Raw genomic sequence first — 25,690 nt, 5'->3', positions numbered from 1 at the left:
AAAATCAGGCTGCTTGCTTTGCTCTCTTCCTGTCTACACAGAGGGTTTAGCTATAGATTGAAGCTTCTCCCCCGCCCCCAATTTTAACGGCAGTCTTCTGTTTGTCTCTTCTAGGCGCCTCCTTGGCATTATAACAAAAAAAGATATCCTCCGGCATATGGCCCAGACGGCAAACCAAGACCCCGCTTCAATAATGTTCAACTGAATCCCATAGATGAGGAGAGAGAAGAGACAGAAGAGGAAGTTCATTTGTTGAATAGCACAACTCTTTAACCCAAGGGAGTCGTCCACAGTTTTCCTTCCCTTAAAAAAAAAAAAGGAAATATAAAAGCCAGGTTTTTGCAGCAAGTAATGCTGGTGGGATGGAGTTGTTTGGGGAGGGAAAGGAGAGAGAAGGAAAGAAGTAAGGTATTTCCCAGTGTCCAGTATTGAGAGCAGCGAGTCACCTCCTGGTGTTCTGCACAGGGGACCTGTGCCTGGCAGTGTGGGCCACGCCCAGAGACACTGCGCCCCAGAGAGCCGAGTCTGCACACTGGCCAGTCACCTAGCACCACAGCGACCAGGCTGGTCCACATCTCTGGAGGGATCACTTTGAATTGAGCCATCTATAAAACTGCAAGATCTTGCTCTTTTTTTTTATCAAAACTGTTCTGTTTAATTAATGAATTGTATATTTAAGCATTACCTTTTACATTCCAGAAGAGCCTTTCCCTTTCTCTCTCTCTCCCTCTCTGTAACAAAACCTTTTCAAATTGGTGTACCCTTTTGAGACAGTCCTTTCTCATATTGAGATGTACTGTGACTTTACAGAGGCACCATCACAAGAAGGGAGTGTTCCTTGTGCATTAGCCATGTGGTTGGTGCCACTACTAAATGCTTGGGACAGTGCCACGCCCCACAGCAAAGGCTGGTAAGGCAGGTGAAGTCTCGAGTGAAGCATGAACTCGATCTCTTCAGCTGTGTGCTGTATGATTTGGAATTAAAAACAATGAACCCTGATTCTCAAGGATAAAGTTTTAAGTCTCTCAGACATTAATGGATAATGTGACTTGGTCTGATGCAAATTTTCTATTTCTAAAACTACTATGATATATACAAGTGCTGTTCAGCATAATTAAACAAAATGCTGCTGCCTCAACAGTAAAGAGAAGGAAGTATTCTGTTTAGCTGGATCTGATAATTAAATGCATGTTAAAACACTGGAATTTTTTTTTCTTAAAATTAGATCAATCATTCTTTCCTTAAGGTATTTTATCGCTGACACTGAAGAAGAAATGTAATTCTTAACTTGCACTAATGTATATTTCTTTTCTTAAAAATTTACCATTCTTATTTATATTTTTATGGATTAAAATTTATAAAATACAGATCAGTTAATATTGCACTTAAATAATTTTACCTTTTTAATGTGACATTTATAGATTGATTCAGACTTACCAATGTGGAGATATGAACAAAGTTTACAATGGGAACAAGGGTTAAGAACAGGCTGTGGGTACTTTTCTGTGGCCACTATATGCACAGGCCTCTTCTCATCTCTCACTGCTGTCCCTGGAATATGTCTTCGACCTACTACCTGAAAATATGAAACACTACAAATTACTTTGCAGACTAAAACCAAAAGTTAAATCGTGTTAACCATTTAAACAAGAAAAGAAAATAATCGAAATGCAAAGATAGCCAATAAAATTTTATTCTGAACGAAGCCTTTGCCTCTGAGTAGGTCCCACATTTGAAGTGCTCAGTGATGGTTGAGTATCAGCACTGCACACTTTTTGCAGGATAAGTTAAAAATGCACTGGAATGTTTGGATTTTTTGTTTTTGGAAATGTCCGTTTTAATTATGTTCATAATTAGCAAAGGCAGCTTATTCAGCTGGCCTAAATATTCTGTGATGATTATCCATTTTTGGAAGGGAAATGAATTTTTGCAGACATTTTCTTAAACGTGACTGGCAATGAGCGTTTTGTTTTTGTTTTGTTTTGAGACAGAGTCTCACTTTGTCACCCTTGGTAGAGTTCTGTGGCATCACAGCTCACAGCAACCTCCATCTCTTGGGCTTAGGCAGTTCTCTGCCTCAGCCTCCCAAATAGCTGGAACTAAGGTGCCTGCCACAATGCCCAGCTTTTTTTTTTTGTTGCAGTTTGGTCAGGGCCAGGTTCGAACCCGCCACTCTCGGTATATGGGGCTGGCGCCCTTCTCACTGAGCCACAGGTGCTGCCCAGCAATGAGCAGTTTTTACATTTATCTATGTACCTATCACATAAATTCCTGAAGACTTCTAAGGTCATGAAGTCACGTAAGAATGACGATCGAAAGTTGAGCAAAGTGTTGGGAATTTCGTGAAACATTCTTAGCTGTGCTGTTGCCCTAAATTATAGTATTTTTATCCTCATTACTTCCCTCCTTTGTCAGACTTCACAGCCAAAAGCTTTCTTCAGGTTTTCTTCACAGCCTCTTCAGAGTGCTTTTGGCATCCAGAATGAAGCCTTTTGTAAACAGTAGTTCTGTCTCCTACTGTTCTTCCTCCTCAGCATGGCCGCTGAGCAACTTGTCCATTCATTTTGAGTTAGGAGCCTGCAGAGGAGAAGCCAGTTTCTTTCCAGATAGCTTCGCACATTAGGTGCCATATGGGTTTTATTTTCCACATTTCCCTTTTGGTTCCAGGTCTTATTGTCCTTGCCTGTCCTGCTTCAGAGACTTAACATTTCAGGGTGGATAGCAAAGCATTAACTTTTTTTTTTAATTTGGGTACATTTCTACCCCTGGTGTGTCTTACTGCTGAAATACAGGAAAGTGCCATGTTTTTGATGCACTCATTGGTTTTCTTTGGTGTAACTGTCTGTTCTAATTTTTCCTTTGATATGTTGAGGTGTGTCTGCTTTTCAGCCAAACAATGAAAGAGTGGAGGCCATGAAGCCATTGTGCCTGGCTGCTTGGCAAATTACTTGACCAGTAGAGTAAGTGTAGCGCCTTATTTGAGTACCCTTTTTGAGAAGGTATGATGAGAATGGGCAAGGGTGTCAGCATCTCTTTTTATTAATAATTGTTCTCAGTTTTGGTTCATGAGGAATGCTTAGTTTGTTAATCTGTGATGTTGCTTAGACATGTATTTATGTGTTTTTATTTATACTAGCGTAGTAAACCTGCATATCATTACAGTAAACATGATTACTGTGATGAGTTAATCAGAACACCTATTAAAATCTGTACGACAATGTGTGGTTTGGCCTTTAATTGTACCTGCAACAACTCTTCCTCTGCACTCCTGTCCCAAGGAACCCCCAAAAGGTACTGTCTGAAGCGCTTGTCTCAGCTCACAAAGCTGTGTACTTTGCAAGCAAGGAACAGCAGGAGAGCAGAGGCTACACGCAACATAGCTCGTGCACACAGTCCTTAAGAGCCCTGTGTATCAGTGAAAGTTGTGCTATTTGCGTGGTAAACCTTGCAAAACCTTACATGTTTTTTTAGAAATTGCCTTGGAAATTTACTAGTGGAACTGCATACAGGGAGTGGTAAGTAGAAAGGACAATACTTAAGTCCAGATTAGGTTCTTTATTATTTGTTCATCCACTGAGTTATCGAATACATAGGGTGTGCCAGGAACTGTTCTTTGTTCTGGAGTTTGCATTCCAATAGGGAAAGAAACAAATGTCAGACCATGGTAAGTGTGGACTAATCAGCAGCTTTCTAATGATCCCTGCTGTTATGATCACACAGTCATACGCAAATTCTCATTCTACTGATGTTCTTCTAATGAGAAAGAGTGAAGACAGGTGCACCCTCTTTTTGTGATCAGGGAAGGCCTCAAGGGTAAGGTAGCAGTTGAAGCAAAAGCCTGATAAGTGATGGAATGACCTTTATCTATGAGAAAAGCATCTGAGAATGTGCTGTGTACAGACACTAAGGTGCCAGGAGCACCTACCAGCTCACTGTGGCTGGACGTGGCTGAGAAGAGGGGAAGGAAGGAAGGAACAGATCTGGGTGTGGGTGCTCATTTTTCCACATAAAGCGGGCAGCCAGGAGAGCAGCAGCATGATATAGCCAACCCTCAGAGGGTAGGGCTGGGGTAGGGACACCAGCTGGCAGCTGTGGGTAGTGGCCGGGGTTCAGAGACTCAAGACATGACTGAACTTGATGGGGGGTGGTAACTGGAGTCTGGATGTCTAGAAAATGGTGTGAACAGTCCTCAGTAGTGGATGGAAGGTGGAGTGCTGAATATTTAGGGACACCTGGATGGTGACAGCAGGGTACTGGCTTGGTTAAGAACAGATTTGGGGCTGGGAGTGTATGTGGAGAATAGCTTAGTTTAGACATTAGACTTTAGATTTTCACATTTAGAGACTCTGGGGGAAAGGGGCTGGCCTGAGTGCCAAAGCCAGTGGGAGGCTGCTGGGGCTGACTGGACAAAAATCACAGGGCTGAGCACCCACATGCCTGTACTATTTGAAGGGACAGGGAGCTAGCAAAAGACTGTAGGTGGGGACCGGGGCCTCTAAGCCAAGGAACAAGCATCTCAGGGACGGTCAGCTGTGCTGGCGGGTGTGGAGGTGACGCAGGGCTGACCAGAGTGGGTCAGTGGGTGGTGACAAGCAAAAGCAAAATGAGAAAAAGGAATTAGAGGTGGCTATTAAAATTCCTACAAGATTGTCAGAAAAGGAAATGTGTTTTAAGATGAAGGATATCATAGCTTCTTTTGATAGAAATGTATGAGGAGAAAAATGATCTGAGAGAGATCAGATTTTAAGATGTAGGATAACGTTGCCTTTGTTGTTGCTAATGATGGAAGTATGTGAGAGGGAAGATTAACGATGTGAGGGAGGTCCTAGGGTAGGCAAGGGAGGATGGCAGGCCTTGTACAACATGGACACTGAACACATTCAGAGATGAGGACGGGCACAGCATCGCAGGCAGTTAGCAGGGGCTACGATTTTGTTGCATTCATTTTGATTGCTTGTATTTTCTCAATGAAACAATGCGGTGGGAGAAGATGTGGTGACCTTTGAGGAAAGGTGATGTGAAGCATTAAGATGGCATCCACCCCTACAGCTAAGTGAGGCCAGCCCTCATGGTCATGTCTTTTCTCCAGGTACCCAATACTTGGCAGATTCAAGTAAGGAATAGGCAGTTTTTACTTGGCTTGAGGCTCTAACAGAAAAAATGCAACAAATGGAGGGCAGTGGAGTTGCAGATGTAGGAGGGACTCCTGGTGAAGAGTGGAACCTAAGGGCTGGGTAAGAGGGAACCAAGCACACAGTGGGTGAAAACATGGTGACATCAAAGAATTGGAGAGTATTATTGGGTTGAAAATGCTTGGGGGGTAGTAAAAGAAAAGAGGGAAGGATGGGTGGTGATGTTTAGGTAGTAGGATACTTCAAATTTGGGATTAAAGAGGTTTTCATTATTGGTACTAACAACATACTAATCTGTGGACTCCTAGTCCAGATCATTGATAGAATAAATCAAGGACCTGAGGTTAGGGGTCTGGAGGGATCATCTACCCAGATATCATCTACACATTAATTAGGATAGGGGCTCGGCGCCTGTAGCTCAAAGGGCCAGGGCGCCAGCCACATACACTGGAGGTGGTGGGTTTGAGCCCAGCCCAGGCCTGCCAAACAGCAATGACAACTACAGCCAAAAAATAGCCAGGTGTTGTGGCAGGCGCCTGTAGTCCCAGCTACGTGGGAGGCTGAAGCAGGAGAATTGCTTAAGCCCAAAAGAGTTTGAGGCTGCTGTGAGCTGTGATGCCACAGCACTCTATGGAGGGCAACATAGTGAGACTGTCTCAAAAAAAAAAAAAAGAAAAAAAATTAGAAGTTTTGACACAGTGACATTAAGCAAGGTCCAAGTTTGAGCCAGTGCAAGGGTCCTACATCAGCACCTTTTGGGGGTCTCAAACTTTTTTCATTGGGCAGGTCATCCTGCAACATGTGTGCAAGCTATACAAATGCTCCGTCTGTTGAGCTCCTCATGGAAAGTCTCTCCTTTTAATTTTATGTTTTGTGGCTGACAGAACTCTGGAGAAATCCTATTCAACAACAGTTCTTAGGGCAAGTCGGGTCAATCTTGTGGGGAAAGCTTGAGCTTCCTGAGCCCAGTCCACAGGGTTTGCTACTTGGCAGTGTACAGTTTCCCCTTATATCAAGGTCATCAAGTTTGAGGAGGATCTGAGTCTGGTAGGACACAGCCACCCACAGATTTGTTCTAGAAGTCCAGTGAAATGACTTGCAATAGAAACTTTCCAGTCTAAATGCCACACTGATTTCTATGTATTATGCTAACGCTATGTATTAATACACTCACTGGTGAACTATAGACTCAGTCAAAAGAAGTATCCTAAAGAATATACCTAATGGGTCAACATGTGAGTTGCCTGGCAAAATGCTGCTTTGTTAGGTCTGGGACATAGCCCTGGCAAGTGAGTGTTGGTCAGGGTCTCAAGTTCCCTTCTCTGTTCCTCCTTACTCCCCACAAACCTAATCCTTAAAACTTTAGCTTTTAACTCAAAACTCAGAAATTTTTAGTTGCCCATTTGACAAATACGGACACAAGACTGTGGGAAGTTGTAGCTGTCCATAGCATTATAAAGTAACTTCCTGTGATGCATCAGAGAACTTGTCATCATTATATGACTTGGCTGTCGTTGATTTGCACATGAAAGAAGAACTTTTTTAGTAAATGTTTCTAATTTACTTTTTAAATTTATTCCTTAAAAACAAATCACAAGTTTAATACTAATGCTTTAAAATAACCATGTACCAAAGCCACCCCACTCATGCTGCAAGCTGGTCTATGTTCTCTTTACTTCTGTTTGCCAGGTGATCTTCAATAATTTCTGCAAACAGATTCCTCTTCAAAAGATTATATGCAAGAGGTAAAAGCTGGCCAGCAGCTTTATGAAAATACTGAAAAAGAACATTAAGCAGAGAATACATCAGCGGGCACTTATCTAACAAAGCCTACTTCCAAAATCAAGTGAATTTGGCATTCTATCCTTGAGACAATCTTGTAGCTATAAAAACCAATTAGAACTTTAAGCTTTCCTATTCCCCTCAAGTTTTATCCAATTTTTTCACCCCAAACTATGCCCACAAATATTTTCTTCTCTCTAGTACATTCACAGCAGTCAAAAGTTTAACTTAAGAACAGCTGTGCTGAACATGGTCTGCACATCACACTCACCCCTTTATCCTCAAATCCCTTCTCTATCTCAGCTCCATGATGCAGCTCCTCCACCCCAATCAGAGTCACAGGTTTATCCAGCTCTTTCAGACTATTACATGTATGCTACCCGAAAATAAAGACACTAAACAAAAGTTTATTAATAAGTCAACTAAAGAATGTGGTGTTTTTAGTTCTACTACCCTTGCCCCGAAAATAAGACATCCTCCGAAAATAAGACCTACTTACAGGAAAGATAAGACGTCCCTAGAAAATAAGACCTAGCGCATCTTTGGGAGCACACCTTAAAATAAGACACTGTCTTATTTTCAGGGAAACAGGGTAGTAGAACTAAAAACACCACATTCTTTAGTTGACTTATTAATAAACTTTTGTTTAGTGCTCGACGTAAGTCCTGTCCTAAACCTTCTCATGGCTTATACTATTTGACTCTCAAAACAACCAAGCCAGCTGTCCAGCCGGCTCACACCTCAAACGGCTCTCACCTCATGATGGGTCCTTTCTGGCAGGCTTGGCGCTACTCTGACTGCTTACTGACTATCATCCTGGTTGTGACACATTATTTTTACTGGTAAGTATTACTGGCAACCACATACAAGGTAGGCAGAGAAAGGCAGAATAATATGGCTTATAGCAGGTTGTTAAAGTGTAACACCCTAACAAGGGGGATCAACTTAATGTCCAGACTTATTAGAAATGCAAATTCTCAAGACCCACCAAACATTAAACCTGGGGGTAGGGGGAATCCCCAGCCTGTTTGTGGACAAGACGACACAGATGCTCACTGATATTGCACAGCCATTTCCCCAGACCTGCTAAAACAATTTGCATTTTAACAGTGTCTCCAAGTGATTCATTAGCACTGGGTAGTCAGGAACTGCTGGCCTGACTTAAAACACTGACTGGTAACCAGACTGCCAGTGTGAGCTGGTGAGATGCTTTGCTCCCTCTGACTTGGTTACTAAGTAGGCTAAATGCAGATGAAGTAGTCTGTGTGCGTACCATTTGCAGACACATTTCACAGGTAAAGACACAGACAGGGTTGGAAAAGCTGCCCGTCTACACAGCTGCAAGCTGGGGCGAAGTATGTTAAAGCCCCTGTTTTTAGTAAGGGTGTTTTTTTTTTTTTTTTTGTGGTTTTTGGCCGGGGCTGGGTTTGAACCCGCCACCTCTGGCATATGGGACCAGCGCCCTACTCCTTGAGCCACAGGTGCCGCCCCTAAAGCTCCTGTTTTATCTCAGCCTAAGTTCAAGGCAGCTACAGCAGGAGTAAGCAGGGCCTCAGATGTAAACAACCTTCTGATTTAGTAAGCAAATAGAACCATATCTTTTTAGTAATTTAACATCAACCACACTTAAAATACACAATAACAAATACCGCCTCCCACAACGAAAGGGAACTGGGGCCTACAGGAAGATCTGCAGGTATCACATATGCAGCAAACACTTGCGCCAACTGAAGGCAGGTCCCTATGCTGTGCCTCCTAAGTCTGGTCACTTTAATGTAAACCTAAAAGCAAATAATCTTGGTTATTCACCTTTGCCAGCATACAAGGTGAATTTCAAATAAATACTCCTAGAACAAATGCTTAAAAAAACACTTCAAAAAGTTCATCTTGAAATACAAGCTGAATCCATATCCTCCCTATGTTGGAACCTAGGGTGTAAGTGTGCATGCGTGTGAGAGACAGGCAGGAATGGAGACTTTCTCTACTCACATGGGAACCACAGCAGAAGAGGTCCATCCCCAGTTCCAGGCCCATGCCATAGTCACACTCATCATTTGCAAATTGCACAAAGGTCATCATTTCCTGGATGGGAGCAAAAGCTTTCAGTCTCTCCTCGTCACTGGCAGCCTCAACTATTTTCTTGCAAATTCTCTTGAGGTCACCTAAAAGAATTCAGAGATATAAAAAGATTACACAATTTAAAAATGATAACTGTCTTCTCAAAGACTAGCCAAGCATGGTGGCTCTCGCTTACAACTCTTGCACCCTGGGTTTAAGGATTCTGAGCAAGGCTGAGGCCACCATACTCCAGCCTAGATGACAAAGCAAGAGGAGAAAAAAAGGAAAAAGTTTATTAGCTTGTTTTTTCCTCGTATGAAAGTCATGACTTTCATACGAGGAAAAAACAAGCTAATAGACTTATCAGTAGTAACTGGTGCTACTTTGTGTACTAATCTGTAGCACTATAATTTAGAATATAAGTTTTATAATTTTTCTACTTAGGAATCAAGCATAAAAATGGCTTAACAAGAGTCTCTGTTAACAAACTATTTCATAATGGATTTAGTTGCAACTGTGATTTTATGTAAACTATCAGTTTCAGTAGGCTAGTGCAGTAGGCTAGGCCAAACTTAGCTTGCCCTGTTTTTCACTGCCTAACAATGTTCTTGCATTTTTAAATAGCTGAAAAATAAAACAAAAAAGCAAAACAATATGTAACATCAAAGGTTCCAAAATAGTTCAGAAAAAAATAACTAGGAAATAAGCTAAAATTCTTCAAGACAACTGACGTATTGGGCAGCGCCTATGGCTCAAGGAGTAGGGCAATGGCCCCATATACCAGGGGTGGTGGGTTTGAACCCAGCCCCGGCTAAAACTGCAAAAAAAAAATATATATATATATATAACCACCGTATTTTGGGCTCTATGCAGCAAGCACTGTCCTTTGAAATAAATATCATTAACCCCATGTGACAGATGATTCAACCCAGGCATGACTGACTCAAACCTTTATGGTCAGTACTTCACAGAAGGCTTACCTAAACACATCCCAACACATGGGAGGCATTACACGTTCACATAGGAAATGTGTTACCCACCATCCGTTTCAGGGAGCTCTCTGTACCCAACGTCATTTTTATCTATGGGAACAACCAAGCCTGCACCATGAAAGGTCTTTGTCACAACCTAAGTTTAAAGGAAAAAAATAAGACAATTTAATCATGGTGATAGACAAAACTCCCAAAGAACTCTCAACATTTTTGCCAAAACATAACAGACTGCACCAGTTACTTGGAAGTCTGTAACGTGATCTCTTGAGGGAGAACCCAGTGCACCTGTCACAGGAGGCAAAGCTCAAGCACCTCCCAAAGTGTAAGGATGCAGTGCCACAGGATGACTTGGGGAAAACTCTTGTTAACAGGGAGATGTGGGAACAGAACTCCTCCCACTTGCCCTGCTAAATGCAGACCTGGACAGTCAGGCTTATCTGCAAACTTCTCACAGGGAAGGAACTTTCCAGCTTTGTGGTGTGGCTCCTGGAGGCAGATCACATGGCCAGTGAGCTTGTAAGTGATACCCATAACACCCCCCTACCCCAGTCTACATTCTTCCCTTTAGTCATGCCAGAAACATTAGTTTCAGGTCTTTAACAAAACATGCACTTCAAGTATTCCAGTTCTGTATGCAGTCTATTGGAAACTCTCAAGATAGAAGGCTAAACTCTAAACATTAAAGTCCTCTTAGCCAAGTCTCAGCATCTTAGAACCCATTTTCAGCTGGGCACAGTGGCTCACACCTATAAATCCCAGCGCTTGGGAGGCTGAGGCAGGTGGATTGCCTGAGCTCATTAGTTCGAGACCAGTCTGAGCAAGAGCTAGACCCCCATCACTAAAAATAGCCAGGCAACATGGAGGGTAACTAGTCCCAGTTTCTCGGGAGGCTGAGGCAAGAGAATCACTTGAGCCCAAGAGTCTAAGGTTACTGTGAACTATGACACCAGAGCACTCTACTGGGGACAACAAAGTGAGACTCTGTTTCAAAAAAAAAAAAAAAAAAAGGCCCCATATACCGAGGGTGGCGGGTTCAAACCCGGCCCTGGTCAAACTGCAACAAAAAAGAAAATAGCTGGGCATTGTGGCGGGTGCCTGTAGTCCCAGCTACTTGGGAGGCTGAGGCAAGAAAATCACCTAAGCCCAGGAACTGGAGGTTGCTGTGAGTTGTGTGATGCCACAGCACTCTTCCGAGGGCGATTAAGTAAGACTTTGTCTCTACAAAAAAAAAACAAAAAACATTTTCACCAGAGGGGTCCACACGCCATTCCTTTATATCGGCTGCCAGAAACTACAGAGTATTTAACAGAAGTTTTCAGACAATGGCTCACCATTTGGGAGAAAACAAATGAAGTACCTGCCTTATATTTAACATTTATACCAAAATAATTTGTAATCGGATTTAAAGAATAAATGTATAAATACAACCATAAAACTACTAGAAGAAATGAAAGGCAAATTTTTTTTTTTTTTTAGAGACAGAGTCTCACTTTATCACCCTTAGTACAGTGCCATGGCATCACAGCTCACAGCAACTTCCAACTCCTGGGCCCAGGCGATTCTCTCACCTCATCAGCTTCCCGAGTAGCTGGGACTGCAGGCGCCCACCACAATGCCCAGCTATCTTTTTGTTGCAGTTTGGCTGGGGCTGAGTCTGAACCCGCCACCTTCAGTATATGGGGCTGATGCCCCACTCACTGAGCCACAGGCACAACACGAAAGGCAAATTTTTTTATAATTGTGTGTTGGAGAAAGAAAAGACTTTAGGGTTGACTGTATAAAAACAGGTCAAATCAAGAATAAAATGTGGAAAAATTAACTGATGAAAAATATTTGCAATGTGTATTACAGTAAAATAAAGATTAACGTCTTCAAACTAAAAGGAAGTCTTACAAATAACGGAAAATACTAACATACAAATTAAAACACAAGACTAATTCTAATCCTCAGAAAAATGGTCAAAGTTCAGGCAGTTTACAAAGAAACACAAATGGCCAAAAGTGAAAAACACAATCAAAGAAATGCTAGTGGCTCGGCACCCATAGCTCAAGCGGCTAAGGTGCCAGCCACATACACCAGAGCTGGCAGGTTTGAATCCAGCCCAGGCCTGCCAAACAACAATGACAACTACAACCAAAAAGTAGCTGGGCATTGTGGCAGGCGCCTGTAGTCCCAGCTACTTGGGAGGTGGAGGCAAGAGAATCACTTAAGCCCAGGAGTTGGAGGTTGCTGTGAGCTGTGATGTCACAGCACTCTACCCAGGGTGACAACTTGAGGCTCTGTCTCAAAATTAAAAAAAAAAAAAAAGAAAGAAATGTTAGTAAAAAAACAATGAAGAATCATTTTATGCCTATCAGCATGGAAAAGACTAAAAGGACTGAAAAATAACCCAAAAGACTAGAAACAAAAACTACACAGGCGCACACACAAACTGCAGGCCCTTGGCAAAGTGTGTGACTAAAGGTATAAAAGGTTGTCTGTGGCAGGGTTATCTTCTGTGTGAAGCTTCCACAGCCTAAACTTCAGCCACTCAAAATTCTGAGGTGGATTAAGTTTAGCAATATGACATAATAATCACAACATATGCGTAAATATAAAATGCAGATCACAAAACATTGATAACACAAAGAAAGCAAGCAGTGAGTGGTACGGCTGCTGACTTTTCTTCCCCAGTCAGGCTAAAATGACCTAACAACAAAAAGCATGGTATGTGTATTTTTACTTTTTCTTTTTGTAGTTTTTGGCCGGGGCTGGGTTTAAACCCGCCACCTCTGGCACATGGGGCCGGCACCCTACTCTTTTGAGCCACAGGTGCCACCTATTTTTACTTTTTATTACCATTTTTAGACACTGGCTCTGCCGTCCAGGCTGGAGTACAGTGGTGCGATCAGGCTCTTGGGCTCAGAGATCCTCCCACCTCTGCCTCCTGCGTGGCTGGGACTATAGGCACCATCACATCTATTAATCAATTTTAGATTAACTGTACTAACTGTCCCTAAAGAATTATCAATTATTAAGAAGTCATCAGAATTCTAATGTTATTATAAAGAACAGGATTTATAAACATAGGAAAACTCCCTACTAGGAGATATCCTGAGGCATCAGATCAGAGGTGGATGAAACAGATACCCTCATTTTATAGCATCATTTAACCAACACTTTTAAAAGTAAAATAAAAAATCTAGATACAGAGTGGAAAGAACGCTGAATATGGTAAGGTGTGAGATTAGGCCTTAAGTCTGTCACCTGAGACCTTGGACAGGACACACGCCTCCTGCACCCTCAGTGTCCAGATCTGTAAAACACACTAACTCCTACTCTGCAGAGTTGTTGTAGGGTTAGACAAGGGGGTAGCTCATGAGGACTCTGCATTCCACAGCATTTGAAAGCACTGTCTGCGTGCAAACCCGTGCTCTGCTGTGCCTGAATGGAGATGTCACTGCTCTCACATAGGACACAGCTACAAACTCAGACTACTGAAATGGAAGTTTTGAGAAATAGAAAAACATGAATTAAATGAGAACCATTGCAACAATATAAAAGAATAAACTTAGAAATGTAATAGAAAAGGCCGGGCAGGGTGGCTCATGCCTGTAATCCCAGCATTTGGAAGGTGGAGGAATGGATTGCTTCAGCTCACAGGTTTGAGACCAATCTGAGCCAGAGCAAGACCTCGTCTCTAAAAATAGCCAGGTGTTGTGGCAGGCGCCTGTAGTCAGTAGCTACTAGAGAGGCTGAGGCTAGAGAATCCCTTGAGCCCAAGAGTTTGAGGTTGCTGTGAGCCATGATGCAACAGCACTCTACCAAGGGTAATAAAGTAAGACTCGGTCGCCAAAAAAAAAAGAAAAGAAAATAATACACACACACACACATACATAATAGAAAAGTGAGGGGCGGTGCCTGTGACTGTGAGTAGGGCGCCAGCCCCATGTATCAAGGGTGGTGGGTTCAAACCAGGCCCTGGCCAAACTGCAACAAAACATAGCCGGGCGTTATGGCAGGCGCCTATAGTCCCAGCTACTAGGGAAGCTGAGGCAAGAGAATCACCTAAGCCCAAGAGCTAGAGGCTGCTGTGAGCTGTGACGCCACAGCACTCTACCAAGGGCAACAAAGTGAGACTCTGTCTCTAAAACAAAAGAAAAAAAGAAAAGCATCTGAAAGTATAATCATAAGAAAAAAATCATGGTGATCTTCTAATTTTTTTCTTCGTATTTGTTTTTACCAGATATTTCTTTTTTTTTTTTTTTTTTGGTTTATTTGGCCGGGGCTGGGTTTGAACCCGCCACCTCTGGCATATGGGACCGGCGCCCTACTCCTTGAGCCACAGGTGCCGCCCTTTACCAGATATTTCTATATAAAGAACAAACACTACAGAAACCTCATGGGGGAGGGATCCAGGATAAGCATATCTATGAAATTTAAACCCCAATCATATCTTATTTATGGTTATGGGGAAGAACTAAGGAAATCTCCAAAAAAATTAGTTGATGGTAGAAAACAAAACAAAACTCTGATTAAAAAATTTGCTAACAGCTATTATGTCCACAAAAGCACAGACTTTAGTCAAGACAAATAAGGCAAACACATTCAGAAGGAATACATTCAAACACTGGAAATGTACCCTTTATCCTAGTCATAAGGTGACACTACCTGTGATGACCAGAAAGGCAAAACAGCAATAAAATATCTTAAAGTTATTTAAAAGTGCCACATTGTAATGAGTTTCATGGTATGTTTTCAGAAATTATTTCTGGTCTTTTAGGACTAAAGAAGAATTTCAAAGACTGCAATTTAGAGCATAAAATTTATCAGAATATCACTCCTGCAAGCTGAACCAAGATCAAAATCTGAAACACGATATTCAACACTAAGGACACTGAGGTGCTTTCTTCCTGGTATTAGATCACGCAGGAGCAACACCCAGGTGAGCTCTCATTCCAGGGACAAATGCTTCTCCACAGACTGTGTCAGAATTCCTCCACAGAATTCTCATTTACCCCAAAGCAGAACTCTTCAGCTTATTAACTTACTCTGATATTGATAACTGAAAACCAGAAAGATCCAGAACCCGCAAAGCACCTTGCACTGTTACCAGACCTCAGCCATCAGATGTTAAATTTCTTTATGTACATATGTAAATATTATGTGCAGAGCTGCTTTCACTTTATGAAATGCTTGACACTGCAAGGTCACCAGAGTGGCAAAGGCTAGCAGGAGCTACATGGCACAGCAGGGACACCCAGTTACAAGATTCTACCAGTGCTCTAACTACTGGGGCCAGTAGCCCCTACTCCAGCACTACCCTCCCAGTAGCCCAGGCAGAGGACAGCCAGAAGAAGCCATCCAGCTCCCTCTCAGTGGGGCTGGAGAAAGGAAGGGTGAAGTACACATGGGAAGAAATTACAGAAAATAACCTACTGAACAGCAAACAGTAGAGACCAACACGATGAAATCATACTTTCTTATCTCTCTGTTTCATCTTCATGGTTTTCTGTTCCAGTGAATATCCCAGTTCTCTGGCTGTTTCTGTGAGTTTTTCATCTAAGGTTTTCAAGAGGTTAATTTTCTTTTTATCTGTTACTTCTTTAAGTTTTTTCATCAAAAATAATCTGAAAAAGAAGTAAAGGCCTTTATTATCTTGCAGGCCAATATTAAGTACACAGGCCTTTGGAAATTAAGGGAGCTAGGTTAAAAATGTCAAATTCCATGCAAGAAAAAGTCTCTAATTACCAACAGTTCTCTCAAAATGCCTAATAGTTTATTTAAAATGAGAGAAAACAGTATCATGAAAAAGCCGCCAGTCACAAAAACAGCAAACATATGATTAAAGTTTGTAACATCTCGGCGGCACCTGTGGCTCAGTGAGTAGGGCGCCGGCCCCATATGCCGAGGGTGGCGGGTTCAAACCCAGCCCCGGCCAAACTGCAACAACAAAAAAAAAATAGCCGGGCGTTGTGGCGGGCGCCTGTAGTCCCAGATGCTTGGGAGGCTGAGGCAAGAGAATCGCGTAAGCCCAAGAGTTAGAGGTTGCTGTGAGCTGTGTGAGGCCACGGCACTCTACCCGAGGGCGGTACAGTGAGACTCTGTCTCTACAAAAAAAAAAAAAAAAAGTTTGTAACATCTCTTAAATGTCTAAATCAAGATGAGATATTTAGAAAGCTAAGATTAATCAAGTTTTCAGTTATATCACTTGGTATTCAGAAATGGCATACTGCTTTGGAAAAAATCTGGCATAAGAAAGTACATCAAAAAGGACACTGTTATAAATCTTAAGATTTTTTTTTTTTTTTTTTTTTTGAGACAGAGTCTTGGTTTGTGTAGCCCTTTGCAGAGTGCCGGGGCATCACAGCTCACAGCCACCTGAAACTCTTGGGCGCAAGTGATCCTCTTGCCTCAGCCTCCCATGTATAATTGGGAGGCGCCCAACACCCAGCTATTTTTTAGAGATGGGGTCTTGCTCTTGTTTAGGCTGGTCTCGAACTCCTGAGCTCAAGCAATCCACTGATCTCAGCCTCTCAAAGTGTTGTTAGGATTATAGGCATGAGCCACTGCACCCAGCCTTAAGGGACTTTTTTGTAGTGTTTAAATTTGTGTTAGGAAAATTTCAAAACCATAAAAGAAAGGCATAGCTACTTTATAAGCTTATACAAAAGTAGGTTTTACAAAAATAATTTTATGTTTATCACAGACAAATTACAATTTCTGCCAGCAATGTAAAAGGCTAGAGTAAACCGCCAAGCTGGACACAGTGTCCCCCACTCTGGGGGTAGCCAGAACCAGACTCCCAGGAGGAAGCTCATGTCTGTCTATTCACCGTAACAACTTGTTGGGCTGGGCACCATGAAGAGCTTAGGTCCAATTTACCTATCAGGAAACAGAAGCAATACTATACAGTAGAGCCTCCCTACACTGACCATCTCAAGCTGACCTAATTTTCACAGACAGACGTGCACCACATGTACATGTCAGTACAGCAGGCCTAGTGCCTTATGGTGATCACTGCTGTGTGTCAACTGCCAGTCCCTTGCAAGGGTCAGCTTACAGAAGGTCTACTGTGTGCAGAACTAAGAACCTGTTGCCCACCCATGTTGTGCCTGTCCCTTGGACACACCAGCATGTACCATGTATATACACAGCATGGCCCAGTGATGCCTGAGGTCGCCTTAGTTTGAATCCTTCTCACTGCAGACTTGCACCATCAAATCACAGGGAATGAAAAGGTTTCTGAGGGAGATGTTTGGAGGCCACACACACACATGCTGCACCATCTGGAGTGCAGAGACTGCTTTCTCCGTTTCATGACAGCACAGCCTACATAGCCGCTGGCAAATGGCTCCACATCCTATCTGTGGTTGACACAGCAGACTGGCCAGCCTAGCCCCTCCCTATGGAACCAGCTGCTCCCCTCTCTGCTCTCCAGTTCAGGCTTTACCCAGACCTGCTGCCCCACACAGATGCATGGCAGAAGGGACATCACAGGGAGGCTGTGCTTCTGTCCTGCCACCAGTGAGCATAGCCACAGAGGTCTCAGCACCTGTCCTTGGCTACACTGGGTGGACAGGCAGGAGTAAGCATCCACTTTATTGGCACAGGTCATTGTCAAAGGTAAGGTGTTCCTAGAGCCACCTGTGATGGTGACTCCCCAGCTCTTCAATGGTGGCAGAGATGTTAAAACCCATTGGTGGGCCAGATGGGCTGCTACACTACTGTCCTTCCTGGGAGCTCAGCTGCCCCACCAGCCCTTCCAGGATTGATGAGCACCTGTTTCACTCTATCACATCCTTCTGTCTAACCCTGTGCAGTGAGCGCTTATAATGAACTCTTAATGATTTTGCCATGGGCCATCTGAGGCCAAGATTAAGTATTATTTTCATTAAATAAAATAGTTGTATAAGAGGTATATGTATTTTTTGATGAAGAGTGCCAAAATAGAAGTGTAGAAAACAAAAGTCATGGAAATGATCTCTAAAAATCTACAATTTTTGGCTTGCCTCAAATTCCATTTGTAACAGACCAATGGAGTACAAAAATTATAAACACAATGATAAGTAGAACTTAAATATTTCTTACTTGACTGCAGCAAACACATTATCTCCACTAGGAACAATCATACAACTTTTCTTTGCTTCATTTATACCAACATATTCAGGAAGTTCATCAGGAGAATCCCTGTTTAAACAAAAGATATTAAAAATTTAGCTGCCCATAATTTATATTACAGACCTAAAATATGTTTTTATTTTTTTATTGGAACAAATTTGCCAACTTTAAGCTCTAACTTTCTCAAGAATATCTATGACAAATCTTAGTTATATAGCAGAACCGAAAATTAAGATTCTTAGGACCTGGTTGCTTTTATACCCAAATATAAAGAAAGAGAGAACAAGCCCTGCCAAAGGAAGCAGGAAAAATTATACACACCATCATAATTTTAGAGTTTGTAGAAAAGTAAGAAAAACAGAAAAAGGACAGGATTCTTAACTATCAGAGGTTAAAAAAAAAAAATACTATTCATATATATAACCAAATCCTTTTTAGTTTAAAATTGAGGAAACAATTAGAGAGGCATTGCCAAAGCCTATTAAGTTCATGTCAAAGCCAGAGCAGAATCCACATAATCACTCCCAGCCTATGTGGGCTCTGCCATACCAGGATGCTGCCCTGGGTGTGCGTCACCTGGAGAGACAGCATCTCTCCCCAAGGGCCACCTCTATTTCTTCTCATCCAAAACATCCTGCGTGCATTCATTTAACTCTCATAATCCCTGAGTATGAGAGGGAACTGAGTCACAGAGAGCCACGGTCATTAATAACTGTCACAGGATCACACAAACAGCAGGACCAGTCCAACCCCAGAGCTCATGGAAGCACACAGATTAGGTCACAACAGTTGCTCTAAATTATCTTTCTTGGGCTAAAAGAGCTCTTCTGAACCTCAAAGGGAAAGAAGTTCATAACCTCAAAGAAAGGACCAGTGAGAGTAAAATCATCCCAGGGAAGGCTCTGATGGTAACAGCAAGAACAAATGGTTCATGTGTCCATGAAGAGGGGAAAACAAGGCCTTTCCCCAGACACATTTATACACACTAGCAGGACAGTACCTGTATTTTAGAGAACAAAAGATCCTTTACCTGAAATACCCCATGTGGTACTGAGTTTTATCATCTCCAATAATAATGGTCTGGAACTCAGGAGGATCATAGTAAAACCTCCAGTGAAGGTTAAAATTCAGGCCTGTTGATTTTTTCATTTTATGTTTTCCAGCAAGGATATCATAAGGACCCACTAACTGAAGTCCAAGGCTTGCAGAAAGTGAATCTATAAAGAAAACAAGCTTATTTAAGCAATACTTTCTGAAGACAGACAGGAAGTAATATACTTTTTTTCTTTGAGACAGTTTCTGACTCTGTCACCCTACGTAAAGTTTTGTGGCATTAGCGCATAGCAACCTCAAACTCCTGGGCTTTTGTGGCATTAGCTCACAGCAACCTCAAACTCCTGGGCTCAAATGATCCTTCTGCCTCAGCCTCCTGATTAACTGGGACTACAGGTGCCCTCCACAATGCCTGGCTAATTTTTCTATTAGAGTCTGGGTTCTTGCTCTTGCTCAGGCTGGTCTCAAACTCCTGAGCTCAAGAGATCCTCCCCGCTCAGCCTCTCAGAGTGCTGGGATCACAGGTGTAAGCCACCACACTCTGCCTATTTTGCATGATTGATTTTAATAACATATGATATTCCATTGTAAAGAGATAGCTATTCATCTATTCTACCGACGAACACTTACTAATTTTTTTACTATTCTAAAAATGCTTCAGCAAACATCTTTGGTAGTAAGTATGTATACAGTCATGACTATTTTTTTAAGAAACCTATGCACAGCTGTCCTGTAATATCGCCAGAATTCAGAGCAGGCACCAACACACATTTCCACCAGTAGTCTGTGAGTGCATCTTAGTTTAAAAAATGTACACAACACAAAAGGGTAGAGTGAAAAGTAACTTCATGCAACCCATCATCAGTCCCCATGTACCTTCTCAGAGCAACCGCACAAGAGATACACAGGGCTGTGTGTGCCCTTGACTTTTTTTAAGTACTAATGGTAGGTAGCATACATACATATTCTTTTCACTTAAGATATTTCGGGCATCATACTTCATCATTTCCTAAAAATCTCCCTCAGTCTTTTCAAACTACGAATACTACTGAGTATGAGTAGATGTGTTATTGACAGGCATTTAAGCCATTTCCTGTTTTTTGTTTCAATAAATCTCCTTGAACGTAACTTTCTTCACCTGATCACAAGTTCTTAGAGAGCTGCTAAAAGACCACAATTCCTGTGATAGTCCAAGTGCTCCTTACTCTCCCAAAGAGAGCAACGACTTACCTTTGCCAGTGTAACAGGTGACAGTGGCATACTCTTACAGCCTTAACTTATATTTTTCTCACTGCATTTCTCTTATTAGAGACATCTTTAAAAATGTTCCCTGTTTATGAAATGTTTATGCCCTTGGCCCAGTCTCCTGGTAAGTGTTCTCTGGACTCACAGAACAACACTGCAGCAACTCACCAGCTGGCTTTTCAGCATCAAGCTCCTCACAGAACTTCCAGAAGTGATAGAAATCTTCAGGTAGAGAGAGCTTATAATGACTTTCTACTTCTTTCCGAAGGTCACTGGAGACATCAGCTTCACAGGATTTACTCTTCTTCACATCAACTGGTTTTTCACACTGAAAATTGGCACACAAAAGTTAGTTCTCCTAATCACCCTTAGTAACCTCAGTAACTTTCCTGGCCATGTTGTTACTGCTCATTCTTGTCCACCCAACTCAACGAGACACATGTTTTCTTCAAGACTCTCTAAGTGATGTTCCTGAGTAAAATCTGGGGATTCTTCCGGGCAACAGTTTATATAGTGGTTAAAAGAGACCCCCAGAAGTCTTTAAATTTACTTCTCTAAGATAAATAAAACATGGACAAGAAAGAGTAGAGAGCAGGAAAAGAGGAATAAAGGCAGGTTTTGGCCCCCTTTATTTAACAGGATGTTATCATGTCTTTTGTTTAAATTTGCTGATCACAACTGAAGCAAACTGTCAAAAAGAACTTGACTGGGATATTCAGTACGATCATCACTCAGTCGTCAACTTAAAAACAGATAACCTCTCTAGTATCTGGGAGGCCGAAGCAGGAGGATCCCATGAGCTCAGGAGTTCAAGACCAGCCTGAGCAAGAGCAAGACCCCATCTCTGCTAAAAACAGAAAAACTAGCTGGGCATGGTGATGGGTGTCTTGAGTCCCAGCTGTTCAGGAAGCTGAGGCAGGGGGATGGCTTGAGCCCAAGTGTTTGAGGTTGCTGTGAACTATAATGACAGGATACTTTACCCAGGGCGATGGAGTGAGATTCTGCCTCAAAACAAGACACCTCCCTTTTGATATTCCAAATAAGAGGAAAGGTCAGCAACAATGATGAGTATCAACAAGATCAGCAGGACAGCACTAAACCATACCATAAGTGTTCAACATTTTTACTTTTCCATTGCATACTAGAGGAAGAGTTTGGGGCCATACATTAAATACACAGACACTAACGAAGGCTGATGAGCAGATAAAGGTTTGTACATAATTTTTGACTCTGGACACCACGGATAAGCAAAACGGTCCTCAACTAATTCACATGTGGTCCACAGACTACAGGTTGGACATCCCCGCTTGAAAGTCTAGGCCAAAAATCCAGTTCAGAAAAGGCCTTTTAATGCCAAGATAAGTATTAGGGTATAATACTCATCTCTAGCACCTCTGCAATATAGTTTCGTTATGTAAGAATGTTGGGCTTTATAACATACACATATTGGATATTTATAACTCCCTATGAAGATGCTATACTTAGCTGAACGTAGTTGTCTTTAGTTTTCTAACTAGTAGTCTTTCTTTTTAGGAACCTAATCCTTTCTTTTTGGGTTAATTTCTTGTCCTCCTTATTCTTCCTATTTAGATCAGAGGTTCTCAACTGGGGGTGATTTTGAAGCCCAGGGGACATTTAGCAATAACTGGAGTCCTTTTTGGTTGCCACAAATCAGGACAATGAGGTGTTAGTGGCATCTACTGGAGTAAAGGCCAGGGATGCTACTCAGTGACCTGCAATGCAAAGGAAACCTCCCCTCCCCTGCCCCAACAGAACAAAGACCCATCTGGCCCCAAATGTCCACAGTGCTAAGGTTGACAAACTCCGACTAGATGTTTTTCATATTTTCCATTTTCCCAACAGGCTCAAGGGTATTGATTTTAGGTAACAGAGACTACAAAATGTACTTATGAACCAAATGACCCATACAAGAACATTTACAATGGCATGGATTCTAAAAGCAACAAACAAATGAAATACCTTCTGCGCAGAGAACTGAGTAAAGGAAAAGTTAGCCCTCCCTATATGCAGACTTCATATCTGAGAATATAAAGAAATCCACATCTAAGTGGGCCCTCATCGAAGGTCAGCCCATATTATTCCAGGGTCAAGTGTTTCCTTTTCTAATGAAAAACGAGGAAGGCTTCCAAACATAGTATTACATTTCATCGCACAAGGCCCATTTCAAGACTTGAATGTACATAGATTTTGGTATACTCGAGGGGTGGGGGCTGTCTTGGAATTATCCCCTCCATGTACCAAGGGATATGGACCAATCTTAATACACATATTTAATGAAGAAAAAAGTCCTCTAAGATTATATGCAGCATGATAGCTTCTCACAAAGTTCAAAAATAACAAAAAATCAGTATTGTTCAGGTATACACTCACAGGAGATAAAACTATTTTTAGCCATGCCTGTAATCCTAGCACTCTGGGAGGCCAAGGCAGGTAGACTGCCTGAGCTCACGCGTTTGAGACCAGCCTGAGACACAGCAAAAACCTATCTCCAAAAGTAGCTGGGCGTTGTGGCAGGTGCCTATAGTACCAGCTACTTGGGAGGCTGAGACAAAAGAATCGCTTGAGCCCTAGAGTTTGAGGTTACTGTGAGCTATGATGCCACAGCACTCTACCAAGGGCAGCAAAATGAGACCCTGTCTCAAAAAAAACCCACTATTTTTAAAAGGCAAGGGAAAACACAAAATTGAAGATGGTAGTGTCACTGAACAAACACAGGTGATAGGAAGAAGGCAGAGGTGGCTCACGCCTGTAATCCTACACTCTGAAAGGCCAAGGCGGGTGGATGGCTTGAGTTTAGAAATTCGAGACCAGCCTGAGCAAGACTGAGACCGCCGCCCACCCCCCCCACCCCCACCCCCCGTCTCCACTAAAAATAGAAAAACTAGCTGGGTGTCATGGGCGCCTGCAGTTCCAGCTACTTAGGAGGCTGAAGCAGGAGGATTGCTTGAGTCCAAGAGTTTGGAAGTTGCTGTGAGGTATGATGATGCCATGGCACTCTAGCCAGGGCAACAGAGTCTGACTCTGTCTCAAAAAAAAAAGGAAGCAGTAGTAGTAGGGCAGAACAGACAGGGAGATAAGGAGGAATAAATACGTAGAATCGTAGAGCGATTGTCAAATCTTGAGTTGGTCAACGGGTTCACAGGTGTTTGTTGTATTAACCTTAAATAAGGAAAAAGAGGACATACGAACTGACCAATGATCAAAGTTATTATGCCTCATTTCGAGTCATAAAAAAATTAAACAAAAATGCTGTAGAAATATGGATCCACAACTGAATGTTGTTAATATACCAAAGAGTAATACTAAAATTAAAAACTAATACTAATAGTAAAAATAAGTAATGCTTACTGAGCCCTTATGTACTATTGGCACTGTTCGAACACTTTCTATGAATTAACTCATTAATCAACTCCCTTATGAGCTACATACAAATATCTTCATTTTACAGATGAGAAAACTGAGGTTAACTTCTCCCATGTCCCTAACTAGGAAGTGGAAGAGAAGGGACTTAAATCCAGGTTTAAATCTGGCTCGAAGCACAGATTCTCAGACACTTCATTTTGCTGCTTCCAACCACAAACACAGAGCAGCAGGAGTGCATCAAACCCTGTCTTATCCTGTCTTCTGTTTTAGAACTGTCTTTGGTTAGGCTCTCACAGACTGGCTCCAAATTACGATGCTGGAAAAGCGTTAACCTGCCTTGCTGAAAGTCAGTTCTGCATAACTGTTAGGTTGCCTGAGTTGAGTCCAGACTCCACTGATTTCTAGCTGACACCTTGGGCAAGTTACTAAACCTCTGTGTGCCTTCTTTTCTCATCTACAAAAAAAGTATTATGTAGTACACATATGCTATCATAGAGTTGTCCAAGGAATAAGTTACTACAGGTAAAAATACACAAAACAATCCTAGCCCACAAGATAGAAACGCTGGCCATTATGGTTGGTTCTAATCATGCTAAAAAGAAGTGTGGTGGTGATAACCGAAGTTTTAGAGAAAAGTACTCAGGCTGTATTGTTAAGTTGGACAGGGTGAGATGTCGTTAGATGTCGTTATGTCGTTAGAATACCCCATACCTGGGCGGCGCCTGTGGCTCAGTCGGTAAGGCGCCGGCCCCATATACCGAGGGTGGCGGGCGCCTGTAGTCCCAGCTACTTGGGAGGCTGAGGCAAGAGAATCGCTTAAGCCCAGGAGTTGGAGGTTGCTGTGAGCTGTGTGAGGCCACGGCACTCTACCGAGGGCCATAAAGTGAGACTCTGTCTCTACCCACAGGTATGGGGTATTCTTCGTATGGAGTCACACGTGAGTCTCTGTGGACTCACCTACATTTTTGTCTTGTATTTCTAACGAAGCCTATCACTCCACCAAAGCACTCAAAGACAGATTTTTTTTTTCAGCTGTGTCTTAACCCGTAAGCTGCTTCAGCATCTCCAAACCCTTAACCACTGGAATTTGGGGCAGCTGTCCCCTCCAGAGGCTACATTTATCCTCTACCTTCGTGTTTCTAGAACGTACGACCCCATATGAACTATACCTACAGCCGTGGCCCTCTAATGACATCTCACCCTGTCCAACTTAATACAGTTATCACAGCGACACTTCTTCGCTGCCTGATTCCCCTTATTGCTACTCTGTGCTCACGGAACTTCTGAAATCGTGCGCATTTCTGTCGTCTGGTGACCAGAGCCCTTTGATTTTCCCAACTCCCGGGCTCCAGCCAGGCCCCCAAATCCCAACACTCTTTATGTCCGGGGACCTCTTATCTGTCTTCGCTGCCTTCACAAACCCTCTCCAAAAGCGACTTGCCTTAAGTATTCCTTAACAGCTTGGGACGCGTTAAGTCCTTCAGTGTGTACACAGCACTATTACAACCCGGAACAAAACAGGTGCGGTAAAACGCTCATTCGCTACTGCCCGGCCCGGCCCCAGCAGAGCCGGCAGCTGCCCAGACCACAGCTCCCGTGCACACAGCAGATGCTCAATAACCGCGGACGTACGGAACGTGCTGCTCCTTGGCACCCTGGCTGCCACCCAGAGCGCCCTATTGGCCCGCGCAGCCCTCCGGCCGGTACCTGCCGCCCCTGCCCGCCGAGCCTCCGTTTCCCGCCGCCACCGATCATCCCTCGGCCGCGGAGCCACAAAACGCCCCGCTCCATAGCTGCTTCCGGGCGTCGCCGACTGCTTCCGGTTCAAAAGCCGCTAATCCGAATACGCCTGCGCCTGCGTATTTTCTTTTTCCTTGATGGGCGGGAACCTGGCCTCAAGCCCAGGAGGCTCCCCCAGAGCCCCAAGTGCGGTCATATCTCCAA

General features: G+C 42.8%; 2 protein-coding genes across 7 annotated transcripts in view; one reads left to right on the top strand and one right to left on the bottom strand.

Moving 5' to 3' along the window:
- CLCN3 (chloride voltage-gated channel 3) overlaps nt 1-1,199 on the top strand; it is a 48,186-nt gene extending 46,987 nt beyond the window's left edge. For all 5 annotated transcript variants that reach the window (XM_053585640.1, XM_053585662.1, XM_053585647.1 and 2 more), the window contains one exon: nt 115-1,199. In XM_053585640.1, the coding sequence (XP_053441615.1) occupies nt 115-273 (159 nt within the window). In that variant the 3' untranslated portion in view covers nt 274-1,199. The remainder of the gene's footprint in view (nt 1-114) is intronic.
- Nucleotides 1,014-25,552, bottom strand: LOC128582107 (histone PARylation factor 1). 2 transcript variants are annotated; one of them, XM_053585685.1, is made up of 8 exons: nt 25,454-25,552; nt 20,531-20,690; nt 19,095-19,281; nt 18,035-18,133; nt 15,423-15,573; nt 10,013-10,100; nt 8,904-9,076; nt 1,014-1,576 (listed from the first exon to the last, which is right to left on the bottom strand). In XM_053585685.1, the coding sequence occupies exons 1-8, from the start codon at nt 25,535-25,537 to the stop codon at nt 1,370-1,372; spliced, it is 1,149 nt and encodes a 382-aa protein (XP_053441660.1). In that variant the 5' UTR covers nt 25,538-25,552; the 3' UTR covers nt 1,014-1,369. The 2 variants fall into 2 exon arrangements, with proteins under 2 accessions (XP_053441660.1, XP_053441668.1); XM_053585693.1 differs by lacking the exon at nt 1,014-1,576 and adding an exon at nt 6,668-6,908.
- Between the last annotated feature and the right edge of the window lie 138 nt (nt 25,553-25,690).

Source organism: Nycticebus coucang, chromosome 1 (genome assembly GCF_027406575.1).
Source record: "Nycticebus coucang isolate mNycCou1 chromosome 1, mNycCou1.pri, whole genome shotgun sequence".
Lineage (NCBI taxonomy): Eukaryota > Metazoa > Chordata > Mammalia > Primates > Lorisidae > Nycticebus > Nycticebus coucang.
This window is presented reverse-complemented; position numbering and strand designations above follow the sequence as displayed.

What these genes read in the sequence shown, in the direction of transcription:
- LOC128582107 (XM_053585685.1), bottom strand. Translation starts at nt 25,537, where the DNA reads ATGGAGCGGGGCGTTTTGTGGCTCCGCGGCCGAGGGATGATCGGTGGC. An exon ending in TCGGCGGGCAGGGGCGGCAG is followed by an intron (nt 20,691 to 25,453) that starts GTACCGGCCGGA and finishes GCCAATTTTCAG; the next exon opens with TGTGAAAAACCAGTTGATGT. An exon ending in TCTTCTGCTGTGGTTCCCAT is followed by an intron (nt 1,577 to 8,903) that starts GTGAGTAGAGAA and finishes TCATATTTTCAG; the next exon opens with GTAGTAGGTCGAAGACATAT.